The sequence below is a fragment of the Gobio gobio genome (assembly GCF_949357685.1).
Source record: "Gobio gobio genome assembly, chromosome: 15".
NCBI classification, from domain to species: Eukaryota; Metazoa; Chordata; class Actinopteri; order Cypriniformes; family Gobionidae; genus Gobio; species Gobio gobio.
The window spans coordinates 25,868,222-25,888,731 of NC_137108.1; the positions used below are offsets into that span (position 1 = coordinate 25,868,222).

The 20,510-nt window shown below is 39.1% G+C and overlaps 1 protein-coding gene across 3 annotated transcripts in view; it reads right to left on the reverse strand.

Annotated features, from left to right (window-relative positions):
- Positions 1-20,510, reverse strand: part of atp8b2 (ATPase phospholipid transporting 8B2) — a 64,743-nt gene that overhangs the window by 3,137 nt on the left and 41,096 nt on the right. For 2 of the 3 annotated variants that reach the window (XM_079836882.1, XM_079836880.1), the window contains 7 exons: positions 13,489-13,672; positions 10,802-11,025; positions 10,634-10,717; positions 10,304-10,549; positions 9,990-10,128; positions 7,416-7,546; positions 2,537-3,046 (listed from right to left, as the gene is read on the reverse strand). In XM_079836882.1, coding sequence (XP_079693008.1) covers positions 2,537-3,046; positions 7,416-7,546; positions 9,990-10,128; positions 10,304-10,549; positions 10,634-10,717; positions 10,802-11,025; positions 13,489-13,672 — 1,518 coding nt within the window. Of the gene's footprint in view, positions 1-640; positions 749-2,536; positions 3,047-7,415; positions 7,547-9,989; positions 10,129-10,303; positions 10,550-10,633; positions 10,718-10,801; positions 11,026-13,488; positions 13,673-20,510 lie in introns of those variants that run through there. The other variant, XM_079836881.1, reaches the window with a different exon arrangement.

Consider the following 20,510-nt stretch of genomic DNA (forward strand, 5'->3'; position numbering starts at 1 on the left):
TATCTCTGCGCCCAAGTAGCAGTGCTTCGCCTGTGCTTCCCCATAATATAGTCACAAGTTAATATCTGCCTAGGAAATCGTCTAGTCTTAATCTGCATTGCTATTTGTACTCGTTGTGAATACGCAGGCCACAAGAAGTAATTAGGTGGGGTTTTTTTTAAATTTTTTATCACTTTTACTCGGGACGTGCAAGCTGGCAACATGAATCAAGCTGGAAACATAGGATTCCATTCATTATGCTAAGCTAAGCTAGTGGCGACCCTGCCAAACTAAAACAATGCATGCACTGAGACAAAAATGCATTTGCCCACATATCTAAATGTAGGAAAGAAGTTGAATAAACCCTATTTCTAAAAACAGTGGAGTGTTCCTTTAAGGCCCTGATATACTTCAAGCAAAATCAAAGAATAAACTAGTGTGACATTGTGAACAAAATCAAGTTTGTTTGGAGTTTGTTTCAGGATTTCAAAACAGCTTGCCAAAGCAAACTTTCTGGAAAAGTTTGCTCCATTTAGTAAACACCTTTAAACTACCAATGGTCCACGCCAATTACGTAATAGGTAGGTGTCATCTGGGACTATTTTTTGATGTGGAACTTCATTTTCTACTATAAAGCAGCTCTTTGGTGTGTTTTTACTCACGTATGACTTCAATGGACTGAACAGAAGAAATTACAATTTGTGTGGATACAATTTTAATATCCACAGTACGTTCATTTCTTCAGTCCATGGAGTGCCGGATTGCAGAGCTGGTGCAAACAACAAAAAACTTTCTTAACTGCTGTTTTCTAACCAGTCTTTTTTTTTCATATAGAATCACATTACTATTAATTAACTAAAGCTACTAAACCATACACCTTCCTGCCTAAAAAATGGATCGGGGAGACCACAACTAACTACTATTTGTTACTAGTGTTGTCTACCATTTCAGAAATCATTCAGCAAGTTTTGTTTGGCTCCCCTTTGCAACCACAAATACATGATCAGCATTTATTATATGCTTTTTTTGTCCAATGGCATGTCAACAACAGCTGCTTGGTCCCATCTCATAGTCAAGCTAAGCATTTTTAGATGAGAATTTAAATAAACTCTTCCACTGTGTGAGGCGAGCTACATGTCCAAAAAACAAACATTGTAAAACATGCAAAGTAAAGAGAACAGCTAGGCTTTCTGATTTTTAAATATTTACATAGTCTACTCTACACCACAGCCCTAATAAAGTTAATAATTCGCATATGGTGTTTTAATAATTATTTGTAACACACACACACACACACACACACACACACACACACACACACACACACACACACACACACACACACACACACACACACACACACACACACACACACACACACACACACACACACACACACACACACACACACACACACACACACACACACACACACACACACACACACACGTCTGGTTCAGTATCTTTGTGGAGACTCTCCATAGTCGTAATTGTTTTTAAACTGTACATTCAACTGTATATTCTATCCCCTTGCACCCTACCCCTAAACCTATCCATCACACAAAACTTTCTGCATTTTTACATTTTCAAAAAAACTAATTCTGTATGATTTATTAGCTAGTTTCCTCATGGGGACCTCATTTTAGGTCCCCACGGTGACACAAGTCCCTATGAGTCAGTGTGCATTCAGGGATAGAAAAAACATGTACACACACACACACACTAAAAATTTGGGTTCAGTAAGATTTTTTAAAATGTTGTGCTCAAGTCTCTTGTGCTCAACAAGGCTGCACTTATTTGTTCAAAAACTGTTAAACAGCATAATATTATATTATTATAGCAAATACTACTACAATTTAAAGCCAAAAACTTAATCTATTTTTTACATTTTAATATATTTTAAAATGTATTTTATTCCTGTAATGTCAAAGTTGAATTTTCAGTCTTCAATGTCAAAATGATCCTTCACAAATGTTGATTTAGTGCTCAAGACATATTTATAATTTTTTATTATTATCAATGTTGTACTGCTTAACATGTTGTGATAATTTTTTTCAGGATTATTTAATGAATAGAAAGTTCAAAAATACAACATTATTTTAAAATAGAATATTTTGGTAACAGTGTAAAAGTCTTTAATGTCACTTTTGATCATTGTCATGCGTGCGTGCTAAATAAAAGTATTAATTGCTTTTAAACAAAAAAATCTCACTGACAAACTCAAACAAATAATGAACCTGACAAACTCAAACAAATAATGAACCATATAAACTAAAAGCGTTATCCTAATTATTGAGGAACTCACTGCAGATATAGCTGAGACCACTACTACGTGCAAAAAGTGAGAAATGAAAGTGTTTTTAATAGTTCTGCTTCCTGCCGTTTTCTCCTTGGGGGAATTTCTTTTATTTTTATCAATCCACAAAATATCGGACACACCTTCAGATTCAACCCTCTGTCCCATGTTGTATAATGTCTTATATTTGTGTATGTTGGCCTGCATGTGGTGTATATGTATACAATTTGTGCTTGAACTTGTTTTCAGATGTATATTTACCTGCACTGTCCCAGTACTACATGCTCCCGTCTCTCTGTCTGCACACCTGAGCACGCTGAGCGCGATATCATCAGGGCTGTGAGTGATGACGAATTCATTGAATTGCTGCCCTGCCTCGCCTGCCACTGTGTCTTGACGACAATTTACTGAGGAAGATGTGGAAAGGGGTGGGGCTTGAGAGGAGGTGGCACTGTCATCTCCGGTGGGCGGGGTGTTCTGCACACCAGGGCTGTTTGTGTGTTTTTTCCTACGAAGGGTATCGATCCAACTGCTGCTGTGGCGGGAAGCGAAAGAAGCGAGACCCAGTGAACTCAGACGCATATTTTTCCCCGAAGTGATCAGCTCGCCAAAGCCCTCCTGATGCGCAAATGCATAACCGGAGCGTCGAGATCCACCTCTCCCCAAGCGGCCAAGAGCACTGCCACCGGCTACTCCTGAACTGCCCACTCCACGACCCGCACGCCCACCAGGCTTCCGCTTTTTCTGCAGCACAAGTTGAGTGTAGCGCACCTGCAGAAAGAGAGTGAGAATGTAATAAGGGGCGAGGATGAGTGTGAGGGGATAACCAGAAACTACAAAATGTGTCAAACCTACTGATGTGAAACATATATGATCTATGCTATGAATCAGAATATGCAATAAATCAACCAAACATAACTATCCAACAATTAGAAATAATTGCAATGATCAATACTGAGGAGCATTTCTTTTTTTTATCCTTTATATTTAAGCTTTATATTTGTGTTTATTAACATATATTTTTATATTAATATTAAACATTAACATTAAAAAACACTCTTTCACTCTAACTAACAACAATGCAAATAACCACATACAAAGAAACACAATCAATAAAACTTACTAGGGATTTACTCAATGATCACAGAAACTAGAGAACCCATATAACTAAAAAAACTCAAACAGCAATTGATTTAATTTTTACAAATAAACCGCAAAGAGTTTAAAAATGTACAATTTAGTTTGTGGGCTCTCAGACCATAATATGATCTTAATTTCTAGAAAACTGACGAAAAAACGTTTGAAAGAATATACAAATAATCAAAAGGTATCAAAGCTAATAATTTCTCCCAAAAATCTACCTAAACTTGAAAATGAATTGATAAACACTAACTGCGATGACATTTTTCAAAATAATCGAATGATTGTTGTGATTTATTCACTACTGTAATGAGTGATATCTTGGACACGTTTTTTAACACAATGTAAAATGCCACAAAGAAAAATACAGCTCCCATGGGTGAGTGATGCAGTGCGACAGTTAATAAAAAAAAAGAGATTTTGCTCTCAAAACCTCTTAAAACTAGATATGAAATCAAGTAGTGAAAGAACTGCGCAACTCATAATCAAATTACGACATGAAAATGTTAGCTGATGCTAAAGGGAATATTAAAGGTGGGGTAGGTAAGTATGATCTAAAACACTTTTGTCCAAATTTGTTTAAACTGTCTTTATATGTCAATACATAATTAAAATTTAAGTACTCTGAAAAAGAGAGTATAAAAATCGAGTGACTCTAGACGTTTTAATCTGCAATAAACACCGCTCATTATTTTCGTTCGGGCCGAATCAAGTGATTGGCTTGGGCGCCTGTCACTCTCTCTCGCTACCATGGCTATCACCGCTTTTGCTCAGGATCTGCCCACATGCGCGCACCCCACTGTTGCCAACCAAGTCGGGCTACTTCAAACACTGTTGCCGCGGGCTGTTTTTATGTCTGCGGGTTGAAGCGACCCCAATTATGTGATGTTTTGCCCTGGGATTTTCGAATTTTAGCAGGCAGCCCTGCCAAAAAGACACATATTTTACCCCCCAAACGCGATTTTTACCGGAGAAACATGACTGGGCTTGTTTTGGGCTAGTTTTGAGTAGCAATTGAGCGGATTTTGTTGTGAAAACCTGTATTTCTGCTGGACAGGTAATCTTTCATTTTGATTATACATTTTTTTGGTTTATGTTTTCATGAAGCATGTATCACTAGCACACGTAGCTGCCTAATATAGCTAACATAACATTACTTAGCATAAAGTTACAATGTTATACACCTAGCGAGCCATTAGTAGAGATGATAAATACTCAATATGCTTAGCTCAAGTTGATCGCTGTTGTGTTGAATTTCGCAAAATGTAACTTTAGATAACAAAATGCATGTGTAAAAGCTAGTACACCGCATCCAGGAACTTTTTTTAGAACTAAGTTAGCTTTAGCTACTACCCTCTGTCTAAACCATAGACTGTAAAACTCTTTTACCATGTTCACCGGGAACTTTACCTGCACGTTTATTTCGGCCCTTGGTTTGTTTTTATATACTCTACCAATGTTTTTATCTTGTATCTGTGTGTGTCGTAGACACTGTGTTGTGTGTGTATTTTGAACTTTACCAGTATCGTTATTCTAGCTTGAGAGTGAGTAGCCTACTAAAAGACATCTTATTTGTTTATATTCATAATGATAAAGTTAGATTTTTTTATTACATGTGATTCTGACATGTCACTACATGCACTCCGCTCCTTCTCCGCTCGTCTCAGTTAAATAATAATAATGCATGAGCTGAGCGGTCGGCGTGGCGCGTTCATGTGTTTTGGGGGCGTGGCTTTGGAAAGAGCCCAGAAGGGAGAAGGTGGAGTGAATGGAAATAATGAGCTGTCTTTAAAACAGTCATGAGAGGTCTACAGACACTCAATTTTCATACTTTCTTTTTCAGAGTACTTACATTTTAATTATGTATTGATATATAAAGAAAATTTAAACAAATTTGGAACAAAAGTTTTTTAACCAAATCCTACCTACCCTACCTTTAAATTAATATGGATACAAAAAGACACCAACAGCAAACAAATGAAACATTGAAATGAAAGGCGAAATCATTGAACAAGTCAAACAAGATAAATATTTAGGAGTTATATTAGACTCTCAGCTAAATTTTAAAAGTCACATTAAAAAGCTATCATTAAAAACGAAGGCCAGTATGAATACTTTCAGGACTATCAGAAATTGCTTAACATTTGAATGTGCGTATGTTTTTTTAAACACAATGATTATGTAACCGCTGTCGTACTGCACCACTGTCTGGACTCAGACGAACCAAACCACTCTTGAACGGCTTTATAATCGTGCTTTTTAAAATTTTAGATAAAAAGCCCATACGATTTCATCACTGTCCTATATTTATTAAACACAAAATCTTAAACTTTATGAATTTTTGTAATTTTATCTATATAAAGCTTGTGTTTAAATGCTTGAATAGACTTGCCCCAGAGCCACTTTGTTTTTTTGTAAACAGACTGCAAAATTTTAGATCCACGAGAGCAGCAACATGTGGAGACTGTAAAGTTCCATTTTGTAGAACATCTTTTGCTCAGACTGTTTTTTTCTGTGAAAGGAGCCATCCAATGGAACTCTCTACATGCGGAGATAAAGACTTACTAAACTGTCTACTTTAAAAAAAACTGACAAAATCCTGGCTCATACAGCAAGAACAGTGTGACCATGTGTGATCACCAGAGATGTATAAAGTACTAGAGACACAGACTTTCCTTATCAAAAAAGTGACTTGAGTAGAAGTTGAAGTGCTCTTTAAGCACCACACTTAAGTAGAAGTACTAAAGTATTCAACATTTTTTGTACTTAAGTATTGCAAGTAGTTTATTTTAAAATGTACTACTCAAGTACTGAAAGTAAAAGTACAAGTATTGTGTTATTAAAGAAAGTAGTCAAAAGTTTGAACATCATATTGTTTTTATTATTTCAAATGATCAACCTAAAGGACAATCACAATGTTGGTAGGTAATTTTTCTACACATTGCCATATAAATAACCTGAAAATACTGTAGTTCATTAAGATTAAATCTTACTAACCACTCTTACTAAAAAAAAAAAATGGGGTAAGCACACTTATATTCTCATTTCAAGAGGTGTTCTGAGTAAATTATTTGTTTTTAACACTTTACAATATGGTTTGATTTGTTAACATTACATTAGTTAATGTATTAGACTAATAACTAACATGAACTAACCATGATCAATAAATTTGTTACTGTATTTATTAATCTTTGTTAATCTTAGTTAATAAAAATACAGCTGTTCATTGTTTGTATATGTTACTTCACAGTGCTCATTAACTATGTGAACAATTAGAGAGCAATTTGAGCGCAAGACGCTGTTTTAAAGACAGTGAATGCGCGCGCGGGGCTCGCGCTCTCTCTCTCTCTCTCTCTCGCTCTCTCTCTCTCTCTCTCTCTCTCGGAATGGAATGATTCGTAACATTTTTATAATTGTAACGAGTAACGATGCAGCACATAAAAAAATATCGGAGTAAAAGTATTAAACTCATTGAAAATATGTACTGAAGTAAAAGTGGAAGTGGGAGAAAAAAAATAATACTCTAGTAAAGTACAGATACTGCCTTTTAGTACTTAAGTACAGTAGTGAAGTAGTTCTACTTCGTTACTATACATCTCTGGTGATCACACATGTCAAAACGTGTTAATTCGAATATTTTTTAATTTTATTTTATAAAAAAAAAATTCTGACCTTTGTTTGTGTTCAATGTATTGTTTCTCTTTTTTTCATTTACATTTAGTGTAATATCTTAATACAAAAAGCCCTTCTAGGGACAGGTGTTGCGAATTAGCCTTTGATACTGGCATGGGATTGCTTAAAGAAGATAATCTATGTTTACTGTATCTGTCCCTATTAAATAAACTATAAATAAATAAACATTTATTAAATATAATAATATTAAGTATTGTGTAGGATCTTTGCTGTGATATATTAATAATAAATGTTTGGTTGAATATAAACTTAAAATGTGGAATAATAACAAATTCAAAGATGGTGGCCAGACAAACCGCATACTTACGGTATCTGAGAGCTGAGGTTTAAGGTCCAGTTTGAGAAAGCGGAAAGCAAGGACTGGAGCAATGCAGATGACGGTAGCCAGAGCAATAGTTAACCAAACCACTGGCTGTCCGAGTGTGTTTTGGGCACTTCCTGTGGTTAATTAGCACATGGTATGCAGACAAAAACAAAATAAGCTACACATACCAAATGCACACGCACATTTTGAACAAGATAAAATACAAACAATATATAATTTAAACATCACACAATTAAAAATCCATGCATATTTTAAAGCCAGTATTTTCAGTATATCTACTTGTCATTGTAAATTAATTATATATTTATTTAGTGCCGTCAATCGATTAAAATATTTTTTCTGTAATTAACCGTGATTTAAATGCGATTACAAACATTTGAGTTTTTAATATTTTTATATTGTAATAATTTCAGAGTTACTTTCCAAATTAATGTAACTTAAAGACAAAAAAAAATATTTGTTGTAATGGCATCTTTTTATGAATGAATGATATCACTGACGTCTCTATGAAATAGATTTTTTTTTAAACATTAATGATAGACATTCAACATTACAGCATAATTGAAAGCTATATCAATTTCAACATTTATAGCTTTAAAAAATAAATTCAAGTGAACTTAAAGGATTAGTTCACTTCAAAATGAAAATTTCCTGATAATTTAGGCCCCGATCAGACAGAACACCTTTTTGCAGTGAGAGGCGCCTTTTTTGAATAGATTTCTGTTGGCAGAGTGTTATGCGAACTGTTTGTGCGCCCTGGCGCCTCGCTTTTTAACCGCCTGCTGAGCCTTGCGTTATGAAGCCTGAAGTTGAAAAAAAACCGCGCCCGACATCATCGCGTTTTTTTTCTATTGTCAAAATCGAATGAAGGGAGAGGTGGGCCTTACGTTGTGGTGACCGCTACAGCTGACTCGGGGGTTTCCTAGCAACATAAGAAAAAAAAGAAAAAAGAAAAATAATTCTAAATTGAAAAACGTCGACCAATAAAAGGCAGTGCAGTGTGCCTCGCGTTTTCGAACCTGAAAAACGCGTTCTGTCTGATCGAGGCCTTACTCATCCCCATCTCATCCAAGATGTTCATGTCTTTCTTACTTCAGTCGAAAAGTAATTAAGTTTTTTTGAGGAAAAGTTTTCCATATAATGTATTTCAAAGGCAACCAATGGGTTAAAGGTCCAAATCAATGCAGTTTTAAAGGGCTTCAAAGGGCTCTGCACAATCCCGGCTGAGGAAAAGGGTCGGATCTAGCGAAGCCATTTTCAAAAAAAAATTAACTTACATACTTTTTAACCTCAAATGTGCGACTTCTGTGTTGTTCTACTTCATGACATATGACGTTATCACGTCAGAAAGGTCACGGCCATGGCGTATGTGGAAGTACCGTCCCAGTGAAAAAACAAACGTTTTTCGGCACTGGGTGAGTACTTCCACCTACATCATGCGTGACCGTCGTGATGACGTCATACGCCGTGAAGAACACAGAAGTTGTGCATTTGAGGTTAAAAGTATATAAATGTCTATTTTTTTTTGTTGAAAATGACTGATGGTTTCGCTAAGACCCTATTCCTCAGCTGGGATCTGAAGCCATTCAAAGCCCTTTGAAACTGCATTGATTTGGACCTTTAACCCGTTGGTTACCATTGAAATACATTATATGGAGAAAAAATGTTTTCCTCAAAAAAACTTTATTTCTTTTCGACAGAAGAAAGAAAGACATGAACATCTTGGATGAGATGGGGTGTGTAAATGATCAGGGAATTTTAATTTAGGGAATAATACATTAAATATAGATGAATCCTTATTAAAGCTACAATTTTCTCTGTTGCCTTTGTTCTTTGATTAACATTAATGACAGACATCACAGCAACTGATTTATTAGGCTGCTAACACAGATCTGACATGCTGTCACAGACATCTCATTTTTTTTCACAAGTTTATTTAAGACGTTATTTAACTCTTTAAGACTGATCTTATGAGAATACTCTGCAAAGCAGAGGGTCATTTTGGCATAATCCTGTGTGTTATTGCTCGTTCAAGTGCGAAAGAGAACTAAATTCTGGTGTGCATCTTTCTGTGAACTGAAAATATAATAATTGCATGCATTAGCACGCTAATTTTGACAACACTATTTTTTTCTCAATTAATTCCTGTGATGATAAAGCTGAATTTTCAGCATTATTATTCCAGTCTTCAGTGTCACATGATCTTTCAGAAATCATTCTAATATGCTGATTTGGTGCTCAAGAAACATTTCTTATTATAAATAATACTATTACAAATACTATCACTTAGTTTATTTATCACGAATGTGTTCTTGCAGAAAAAAAAGTATAATTTTTTTTCAACAACAAAAAGTTTTTTTATGACCCCAAACTTTTGAATGGTAGTGTATCCATCAACAGTTATTTTGTCATTTAAAAACCTGAATATAGAGTAATGCTATCTGCATTTCCAGATGTATTGGCTGATGAGTTATGCTTGTGACACATACTGTTTAGATATTATCAAATGTGGGTTTCTGTTCAAGATTTCTGTTGGGCCAAAGAGTGCTGACTCACCAAGGAAATGGAACTGCTTGGGGAAGATGCTGAACAGGATGCTGGAGTGCATAGCGAAGAGGATAGTGAAGTAGGTACCCAAAGAGCCCCATATAAAGAAGTGATTTATAGCCGTCCAATAACCTGTGTCCAGAGCAATCTAAAAACAAGTAACAAATAGCTTGAGCCATTCAGAATAGATACAAAATGTCTTGTCACAGTACACAACCTTAAAAAATAAATAACAAAATGAGAACCACTAAACCATCTATACATTCAGAAGCCCTACTTAAGTGCTAATGTTTAATCTTGAACAGCTTTCCTCATAGACTCACTTGGACGCTGACAACGATGACAAGGGCTGTAGCTGTTGTTACTGCAAAAGTTTGGTAGTCTGCCAGTGGGACTCCATTGCTCTGTGTGGCGTAAGAGAGAACACCGTACGGAATGAAGAACAGAACCACAGAAGTGTAGATCCCTTGTGCGATACAGATAAAGAACTCTCGCTTGTTAAACAGCAAGTTCAGCTGGCCCGGCTCATATAGCTTTGGATACTCCAGACTCCTCTGTTCAGGAACATCCTGAAATAGACAAGTGTTTGCAGTGGAGTTTCTTATAAAATGTAAACAAAAACGAGTATTTGAAGTATGTTTTCTTTTTCTTACCTGATCGAAGATGCCCATGGCTAACACTGGTAGCGATGTGTATACGATATTGTAGAGAGTGATGAAGTATTGGTCGTAGACAGTCTAAATCAAAGAAATCACAGTAAACAGAGGTTAAGACATCACCTCATAAATAACTTTTTTTGAGCCTCAGAATGAATCTCTCACCTGTGCTGAGAACCCACAGAAGAACCCGAACCAGAAGTGGACCATAGTGAAGGCGAAGTTCTTGTAGAAGAAGTAACAGAGAAAACGGCACATACGCAGATAGGACCAGCGTCCGTGTACCAGCAAAAGTCGCTGCAGGAAGCGGAACTGGGAAAATGAGTAGTCGGATGCCAGCACGGCCTGGATCCCCTCCTGACCGCTGATGCCCACGCCAATGTGAGCCGCTACAGAAGGAGAAAAACACACTAATTCAGATAATGCCGTTCAATTTTATATCTTACTTGAGGGTTTTGCAGTTGGATTTAGCTGGTAATTTGGGAGTTCAATATAACCCTGATTTCAATATAAACCTCTTACTGCAGACTCCCTGCTTAAAGTAGAAATTAAGGCAGCAATATACATATATACTGTAAGTTCAATTTACTGTGGCAAGCAGGGCTGTGCCAATCAGCAGAGCTGAGCAGAGTCTGCCGACATGAATCCTCATTAAAGGGATAATTCACCCAAAAATGAAAATTCTGTCATCATTTACTCACCCTCAAGTTGTTCCAAACCTGTATGAGTTTCTTTGTTCTGCTAAACACAAGAAAATATGATATTTTGAAGAAAGTTTGTAACCAAGCAGATCCAAGCAACCATTGACTACCAAAGTATTTTTTCCATACTATGGTAGTCAATGGTTGCTTCGATCTGCTTGGTTATAAACATTCTTCAAAATATCTTCTGTGTTCAGCAGAACAAAGAAACTCAAACAGGTTTGGAACAACTTGTAATGATGATAAAATTTACATTTTTGGGTGAACTATCCCTTTAACACTCGTACCATGGCCTTGCTCCGTTCCCACGGCTCTCTGCCCTGCTTGCCGCAGAAAGATTTTAACCAGTATTTTGAATCAGTAATAGGCTATTATCTAATTCAGTAAAGTTGAGTAAAACAATGATTTCCTAAAATATACTGAATATCTCAAGTTACAATGTTAATTCTGACACCCCTACAAATACAGTGTATCGTTTTTTCCCCCCTCATGTTTCCATCCACTTGAGGTCCCCTGAGCCCAGTTTGAAAATCCCTGCTCTTGGGTATAAGCTCTCTGAAGGTCAGGTTCAAGTAACACTCCAAATGTTGGGTTAAAGCAGATAAACTAATACCTGAATCTCCCTTTTACTAAAACCATACATTTGGGACAGTCCAAAGTGATATGAATCACTCTAAATAACATTAAAACCAGGGGGACAGTCATCAAAAGACTGATTGACAATGGTACTAGTGTGAAGAACAAATCTTTTTCATTGACACTTGACAGCTACCCACCAGCAGAATCCCCTGAACACAACCACACCCACAGCATCAAACAAACAGAAGATGGAACATTGCAAGAACGTGTGCGTGCGTGTGTGTGTGTGTGTGTGTGTAAATATATTGAGTAGGGATAGAACAGGATGGTGCAAAGAGATTTAGACATAAACCACATCCTCCACATCTCGTTATCCATGTTCACAGAAGCCTTTTGAAATATAGTTGTGACACCGTGAGAGCCCAAGGACAAAGTTCGGAGATGTTTTTTCTCAGTCGAGGGAAGTAACACAACCACATACAACAACAAACGAAACAAAGGAACGAACATCACTAATCTGGTTTCTCCGGGCACCTTTGCATAATCTAAAAAAAGGAACTTCAAACTTCTTGACTGGTTTGTACTTACTAAAAATGTTAAATTAGATTCCATACACTCATGGTTGCAAGAATGACCACAAAACAAGATTATGTCAAATTAAAGCATACACTGTACTTTATCTGTAATATGAGTCTAAGTAAATGCAATTAAACTTAAGGAATTAAGCAATTAATAGGAAACTAATTATTTAATCTTTGCTAATTATCTTCAAAATAAACTGAATAAACCCAATCTCAAGATTATACTAATAATAACAATAATATATACACTAAAGTTCTAAAGTTTGAGGTCAGTGAGAGTTTTTTTTTTTTTAAAAGAAATGAAAACCTTAATCAATAAATTGATCAATAAAGACAGTCAATATTTTTTAAATGGTTACAAAAATTTCTTTATCAAATAAATGCTGTTCTTACTATTCATCAAATAATCCTGAAGAAAAGTATCACGGTTTCCACAAAAATATTACGCAGTGCAACTGTTTTCAATATTGATAATAATATGAAATGTTTCTTGAGCAGCAAATCAGCATATATGAATGATTTCTGACAATTCAGCTTTGCCATCACAGCAATAATTTCCATTTTAAATTGTATTAAATAAAATATGTATTACATATTTTTTTTATTATTTGTCATAATATTACTGTTTTTACTTCGTTTTTGATTAAAAATTCAGCCTTGGTGAGCATATGAGACTACTTTCAAAAACATTATAAAGAATCTTACCAACCCCAAACTTTTGAATAGTAGTGTATTTAAATTAATAACACAATTACATTATATTATATTATTGAGATTTTGATGGTGACAGTTACAGTAACAATGTCAACATTGATTTGTAATGTATACAGAACATTTGTTATTTATAGCCTCAACCAATCCTAGTAATTTGACTCAGAGAACCATAATATTTGCAAATCAAAAACAAATCAGCTGTCAAAAAGAAAGTGTCAATGTCATGGCGAAGACAACAAGTGCTGAACAATGCTGTTTGCATCTCTTTTTCTCTTACTCTTTATCATGCTGACATCATTGGCTCCATCTCCGATGGCGAGTGTGACCGCCTTCTTATGCCGTTTAACCAGCTCCACCACCAGAGCTTTCTGAAGAGGAGTCACTCTGCAGCAGATCACTGCTCGACAAGCACACGCCGTCTCCAAAAACTCACGCTCCATATCGGCTTCCAATGCATGAGCCTGATCCAGAAAGACAAGAAAATATTTCTTAATATTCCTGTTGAAAAAATGGCTTAAAACAGCCTAAGCCGGTTTGCTGGTCCAGCTAAACCAGTAAAACACCAACTTGGTCAGACCAGCTTAAAACTATCTCTTCTGCCTCAACTGAAATGAATATCATTTATTTGATTTTTAAATAAAATGTAAATAAAAATATATAAAAAAACTTCCAAATAATAAATACTATAATAGTATATTAATAATACTAACACTGAATTAAACTCATAACTCTTTAAGTAAACTGAAGAACATGAATGAATCTCCTGTTCAAGAGGTGGTTAACACAACAGTTTTTTTTTAATCTAAAAACAGAAAACTTTTTATGCGTTTTGGCGATTCATTTACACAACAACAGCGTACTGGCCTGACATGCATAACATAGTGGTTTTAATCAGGGGTTAAATTGGGATTTGTTATGTGTGTGTGTGTGTGTGTGTGTGTGTGTGTGTGTGTGTGGGGGGGGGGGTGTCTCTGTGGCAGAGTCCTGCATGAGTCCGTTTTTGTAAATCCGCACCCGCCCGCACCCGCAGTGCTTAAAACCGCATCCGACCTGTTTTCCGACAGCAGCACTAATTAAAATCCGCACCCGACCCGTTTAGAATAGAACCGACACCCGCCCCCCGACCCGCACCCGAAATAAAATCAGTTTAGCATATCACATTATAGACACACTTACAAAAATGTTTATTGCCAGCATACAGAAGTTATTACATGACCATTACAGTTTTTTACGATCGTTATGACAATTTTTTCAATACTTTTAACAATTTTCCTAAACTCTTAACACACCAACATAACACAATTGCCAAAACGGTTAATTTCATGCTCAAAACCACACATTGTAAACTAAACTTCAACACTAATTTTCCCTAACACAGCCTAACACATGTTTTCTTATGTTCTCTGCATAACTTCAATCAGCTGTTTCTCAGTAACAATGAAATAAAATACGGGAGATATAGTTGTTTTTCAATTGAAAATATAAACAGCCGTTTACCTTGACTTTAGCCTATAAGGTTAGGTTTAGAACATGGTGTTATCTCTTCTGACATACAGTGTTAAAGCATTGGTCAATTTGGCAGTAAAAATCCATTGTTTTGGTCTTGGTTGAGCTTGTGTGTAAAAGAAGTTCAAGCATTTTAAATTTGTGTTAACTGTATGCATTTTGTGTAAAAGCAACAAAGGAAAATTGTTAAAAGTATTGAAAAAATTGTGATAGCGATTGTAAAAAAACTGTAACAGAAGGACAGAAGAACTTCAGCCGAAGCTGTCAAAAGGGTACATCATGAAGAACATGGTTATGTGTCCTTATCATCTGTACGAGGCACCTTCAGTTCTGTCCCCTTTGGAAAAATACTGTTCGATAGAACTGCTTGTGCTTGGTTTGTTACCACAGTTATCTGCGTGCTTCCTCAGCGATGAAGTTCCACATTTGCGGCTATCCAATATACGAAAACTTTAAGGCAGGTTTTGCACGCAGCAAAGTCTTTCACAATATTGTTTTCTTCATCTGCGATAACTTCAAATTTCTCCCACACACTGGACTTTGGTGACGTATTGTCGACAACTTTACAATCTCCACTGGCTATTCTTTTCTTCAACTCCTCAGGATCCATCTCGACGACTGCACTGCAGTGCAGGCAGATCGCGCAGGCGCGGTTGTGATTCTCCTGGGAGGGCGCACGCGTGCCGAGTGGGCACAAATAAACTGATATGGATTTGAAATTATTTTATCAACTTGAAATACAGGCAAGGCATATTTTGGTAGATGTGTTCCTAAAAATATGCATATATTTTTTAGGAACACATCTACAATATACATGCATATATTTTTACATTAACACGTGACTGTTTTAAACCCGTGTTTAGACCCGTGTTTCTCCCTTGTCTGACCGGACCCGCACCCGACACAGTTAGGATGTTTTTCACCCGTTTCAGCAATATTTGCTGGTCACCCTTCGGGTACCTGCAGGTACCCAAACCCGTGCAGGACTCTGCTCTGTGGTTTCAAATGGCCCATGACCAAGTAAACACTGTAATAAAAAAATCATGTAATATTTTTGTAGAAATTATAATACTGGAATGCAGCAATACTACACAGAACAAGCTGTCATTTTACTTAAGACAGCATGTTAGAAAAAAATACATAACTGGAATAATTATTGTGCTGCGTGTGCTTATAAGCTGGTGTCAGGTTATATGAGAAGGTGCTGTCTGTATGTTTCTTTTTCAATTCATACCACAACAGTATATAAGGGTCTTTATAGAATTCTTAAAATGTGTTTTCTTCAAAAGGCAAATAAAATTGTATCTTCATTTTAAATGGACAGCAATATTTTAATCATGTATAGCAATTTGGGGTCTATAAAAGTTAAATACACTTTGTTCTACATTAATTATATAAAACTATACTTTCAGTAAACCATAGTTATAGAAATTAACTAGATCAATGCATTTTCATTCAAAGGGATGGAAACTGATAGGAAAAACATTAGGCTTAAAAGATCTAGTGTACAACATTAATATCACAACTAGGGGTGTCGCAATATACCGGTATTGACGATAACCGTGATATTCAAAACACGAAATATCGACATCGTGCTAATTTAGGGTGTGGCAATATACCGGTATTGGCGATAACCATGAACAATGAACAGGACTGGTATGATAACATGACGCGTAAATACTCCGGTGTCCCGAGTCTGACTGTAGCCGTGTTGTTTCCTCCCTCTCTATTACACACTGTTGCAGCCATAAAAATAGTTCAGCTTTGTTTTTAATGTCAAATTTGTTATATTTCGTTTCGTTTCTTTATTAAGTTAATTTAGAAAAAATGTTTGGGGCAGTTTTCGTTAGTTAAATTAAAGTTTTAGTTTTTTTCCTAATGACCAAGCGGCCAGCGGCCGACAGCGAGTTAACCGCATGTTTGATCAATTTATCCTCTCAAATCAACACTTGACTTGTCTTGCCTATAATAAAATCCATATATATAAAACACTTCAAGCATATCACAATGTAAGTTTATATGTTTACTATCACCACCACAGTAAAAACGCATTTTTGACAAGCTGAGGCAGGCTCGCATGCAACGGCGCCTGCAAACGAAACGGGCTACACAATCTAAACTATAAAAATAAAAACATGCATTGTCTTACCTTATACCTCTCCACAAAATGAATATAAATCCAATCTTCAATTTCCACTCTATAGGCTATGCAAATTCAGTTCACCACAACAAAAGAGTTGAATTTTATTTATCGGCTCATTTCAAGTTCAAAGGCCGTAATAGGAGAACGAGCGACCTAAGCACTGGTAGAGCATTTAGTCTCATTCGTTTTAATGGAGATTATTGTGTTTTTGAGCATCTGATTCTGAGCCTTTGGCTACTTTCAGTTTCACTGGCGGCCGTTTGCGTCTTTTCTTGCATCTTCTTGTAGTGCCTCTCAGCACTCGCGCAGCGCGTGGTGGGAGCGGTGGATCATCTGAGTGATCGGATTTAAATCCGCCTCGAAAGAATTTCGGAAGACATTTAATCCTGATCTCTTCACAATATGATAGATATATGATCAGAAAAAAAGAATGAAGTGAGCAGGTGTAAAAAGGCCATAGCCTAACTCTTGCAGCTGCGCTGAAGGAACGTGGCAGTCAGAGGTGGCAGTCAGAGTCACCAGTCAGAGCCAGTTGACGGTCGCGGTCTCATAGTTTCTTTAAATGTCTATTCTTGCATTTGTATTTGCAAGCAATCTAGTCATGGCCAATAACATTTATGTTAATATTTATTCATCATCATCATACTGTTGAACTTGACAGTATTTTCTCTCTTGTTATTTCATAGGGAGCTTCAAAGACAATTTATCAGTAACAGAGTATTACCCTGTTTATCATTATCCAATTATGTTTGTTGGGTAAAAAATAAAACTAAATAAACAAAGTAAAAATTAATTGGTAACACTTTACAATAAGGTTCCTTAATTAACATTAGTTACATTAGTTGACATGACTCAATAATGAACGTCTCGGTTACGTATGTAACCCTCGTTCCCTGAAGGAGGGAACGGAGACGCCACGTCGGAGTACCGACGAATAGGAATCTCGCTCACGAGAGCCAATCTACTTCGAGTGTAACTAAACGAGCCAATGCACATTGGCATGCAATGATTGCACCAGGTGCTCATGCCACACCGTGCGGGTATAAATGAGACACAGGTGATTGCATCAAATCAGCCTTTTGCTGAGGAGCCGAGTAGGTAGACAGGCACCCCAGCAGGGTACAGAAGACATGGCGACGGGACGTGGCGTCTCCGTTCCCTCCTTCAGGGAACGAGGGTTACATACGTAACCGAGACGTTCCCATTCAGTCGGTCACTCTCGACGCCACGTCGGAGTACCGACGAATAGGAATCCCTACCAAAGCGCCATGGCCTCTGCCCCCTTCCAGTGCCCTGTGTGAGCCACCTGAGCTCTCTTACCTGATGAGACGGGGCTCACACCGGGAAGTCCATCACTGCCGTTCCGCAAGACCCGCTCAGTGATTTATTGGATAACACTGGGAAGCGTGCCCTAGTGAAGGGAACGCTGCGGAGCCCACATCGTACCCCGAAGGAGTTATGTGGAGTACAATGCTGAGCCGTAGCCCGCAACGGAGAGAGGGGGCTCAGTCCCATTGACGGGAAGGCTCTCCCAAGAGAAAGACACAGGCTTCCCGTAGGAGCGACCGTGGAAAGATATATGGGATCCCCGTAGGGTCACTCATATAACCCGAGCCCAATACCGGTTCTCAAGGATTCAGCGGCAAGGGGCCTGATGCCAGACGTTCCGCCACGTCCGGCACCGAGGGCGGTGGAGGACTCACAGAGTTTGCTTCTGGAGAATATAAGCGCCGTAGCGCAGCAAGCCGACAAGAGACGGGGCCTCTCAGTGCTTCTACCCGTTTGAGGTGAGAACACAGGAGGAGACCGGCTCTACACGTAGGCTATAGAATCTAGCGAACGTGTTGGGTGTCGCCCAGCCCGCAGCTCTACAGATGTCTGACAGCGAGGCGCCACATGCCAGCGCCCAGGAGGATACAACACTTCTAGTAGAGTGTGCTCGCACCCTGAGCGGACAGGGCACACCTTGTGCTTGGTAAGCCAAGGTGATGGCATCCACTATCCAGTGGGCCATCCTCTGCTTGGAGACAGCCTTTCCCTTCTGCTGGCCTCCGTGACAGACAAAGAGCTGATCTGAGGTTCTGAAGCTTTGAGTACTATCCACGTAAACCCGCAGAGCGTGGACGGGACAGAGCAAAGCTAGGGCTGGGTCTGCCTCCTCTGGGGGCAGCACTTGCAGGTTCACCACCTGGTCCCTGAAGGGAGTGGTAGGAACCTTGGGCACATAGCCAGGCCGGGGTCTCAACACCACGTGGGTATCACCCGGCCCGAACTCTAGGCACGATTCATCGACCGAAAATGCCTGCAGGTCCCCTACCCTCTTGATGGAGGCCAATGCAGCCAACAGCAAAGTTTTCATAGACAGAATCTTTAGCTCTGCTGACTGCAAAGGCTCAAACGGGGCATTCTTGAAGGGCTCTGAGCACCAGAGCAAGATCCCAAGAGGGTATGGAGGGAGGGCGAGGAGGATTTTACCGTCTCGCCCCCCTAAGGAACCTGACGACCGGGTCGTGCTTCCCAACCGTCTTACCTTCTACATGGTCATGATAGGCAGATATTGCAGCAACATAAACCTTGAGGGTGGAGGGCCTACGCTCCAACCCCTGTTGCAGGAAGGAAAAGCACAGACGCGATCGAACATCTTCAGGGGTCTTCTCCGTGAGAAGAACACCACTCGACGAACAGGTCCCACTTCAAGGCGTAAGCCTGTCTTGTAGACGGTGCTCGTGCCGAAGTGATGGTGTTAACTACCTCTTGGGGTAAGTCACCTAGAACCTCCGCGTCCCGTCCAGGGGCCAGACATGAAGCTTCCACAGGTCTGAACGCGGGTGCCAAAGGGTGCCCCGTCTCTGAGTCAGAAGGTCCTTCCTCAGAGGAATCGGCCAAGGAGGGGCTGTCGCGAGGAGCATAAGTTCTGGGAACCAGGTCCGGTTGGGCCAGTACAGCGCCACCAGCAGGACCTGCTCCTCGTCCTCCCTGACCTTGCACAGTGTCTGTGCAAGTAGGCTCACTGGGGAAAACGCATTTGCGCAGCCCCTGGGGCCAGCTGTGCGCAAGGGCATCCGTGCCGAGTGTATCCTCGGTCAGCGAATAGAACCACTGGCAGTGGAACGTTTCTGGGGAGGCAAACAGGTCGACCTGTGCCACCCCGAACGGTCTCCAAATCAGCTGAACCACCAGGGGGGTGGAGTCGCCACTCGCCTAGGAGCGCAGCTCGTGAAAGCTCGTCGGCCACACGGTTGTGCACACCAGGGACATGAATGGCCCGAAGCGACCTCAGACACTTCTGACTCCAGAGGAGATGGCGGGCGAGTTGCGACATGCGACGGGAGCACAGACCACCTTGTCGGTTGATATACGCAACGGTCGCAGTGTTGTCCGTGCGGACCAGTACATCTTTGCCCCGTAACCGCGCTTTGAGGCGGCCCAGAGCAAGATGCACCGCTAGCAACTCGAGGCAATTGATATGCCAATGCAGGTGCGGGCCCGTCCAAACCCCTGACACTGCATGCCCGTTGTACGTGGCTCCCCAGCCCATGGCAGAGGCATCCGTGAAAACCACAGCGTGCCTGGACACCTGTTCCGGGGGCACTCCGGCCCGAAGGAACGAGGGGTCTGACCATGGACTGAAAGACTGGCGGCAGGCCGGT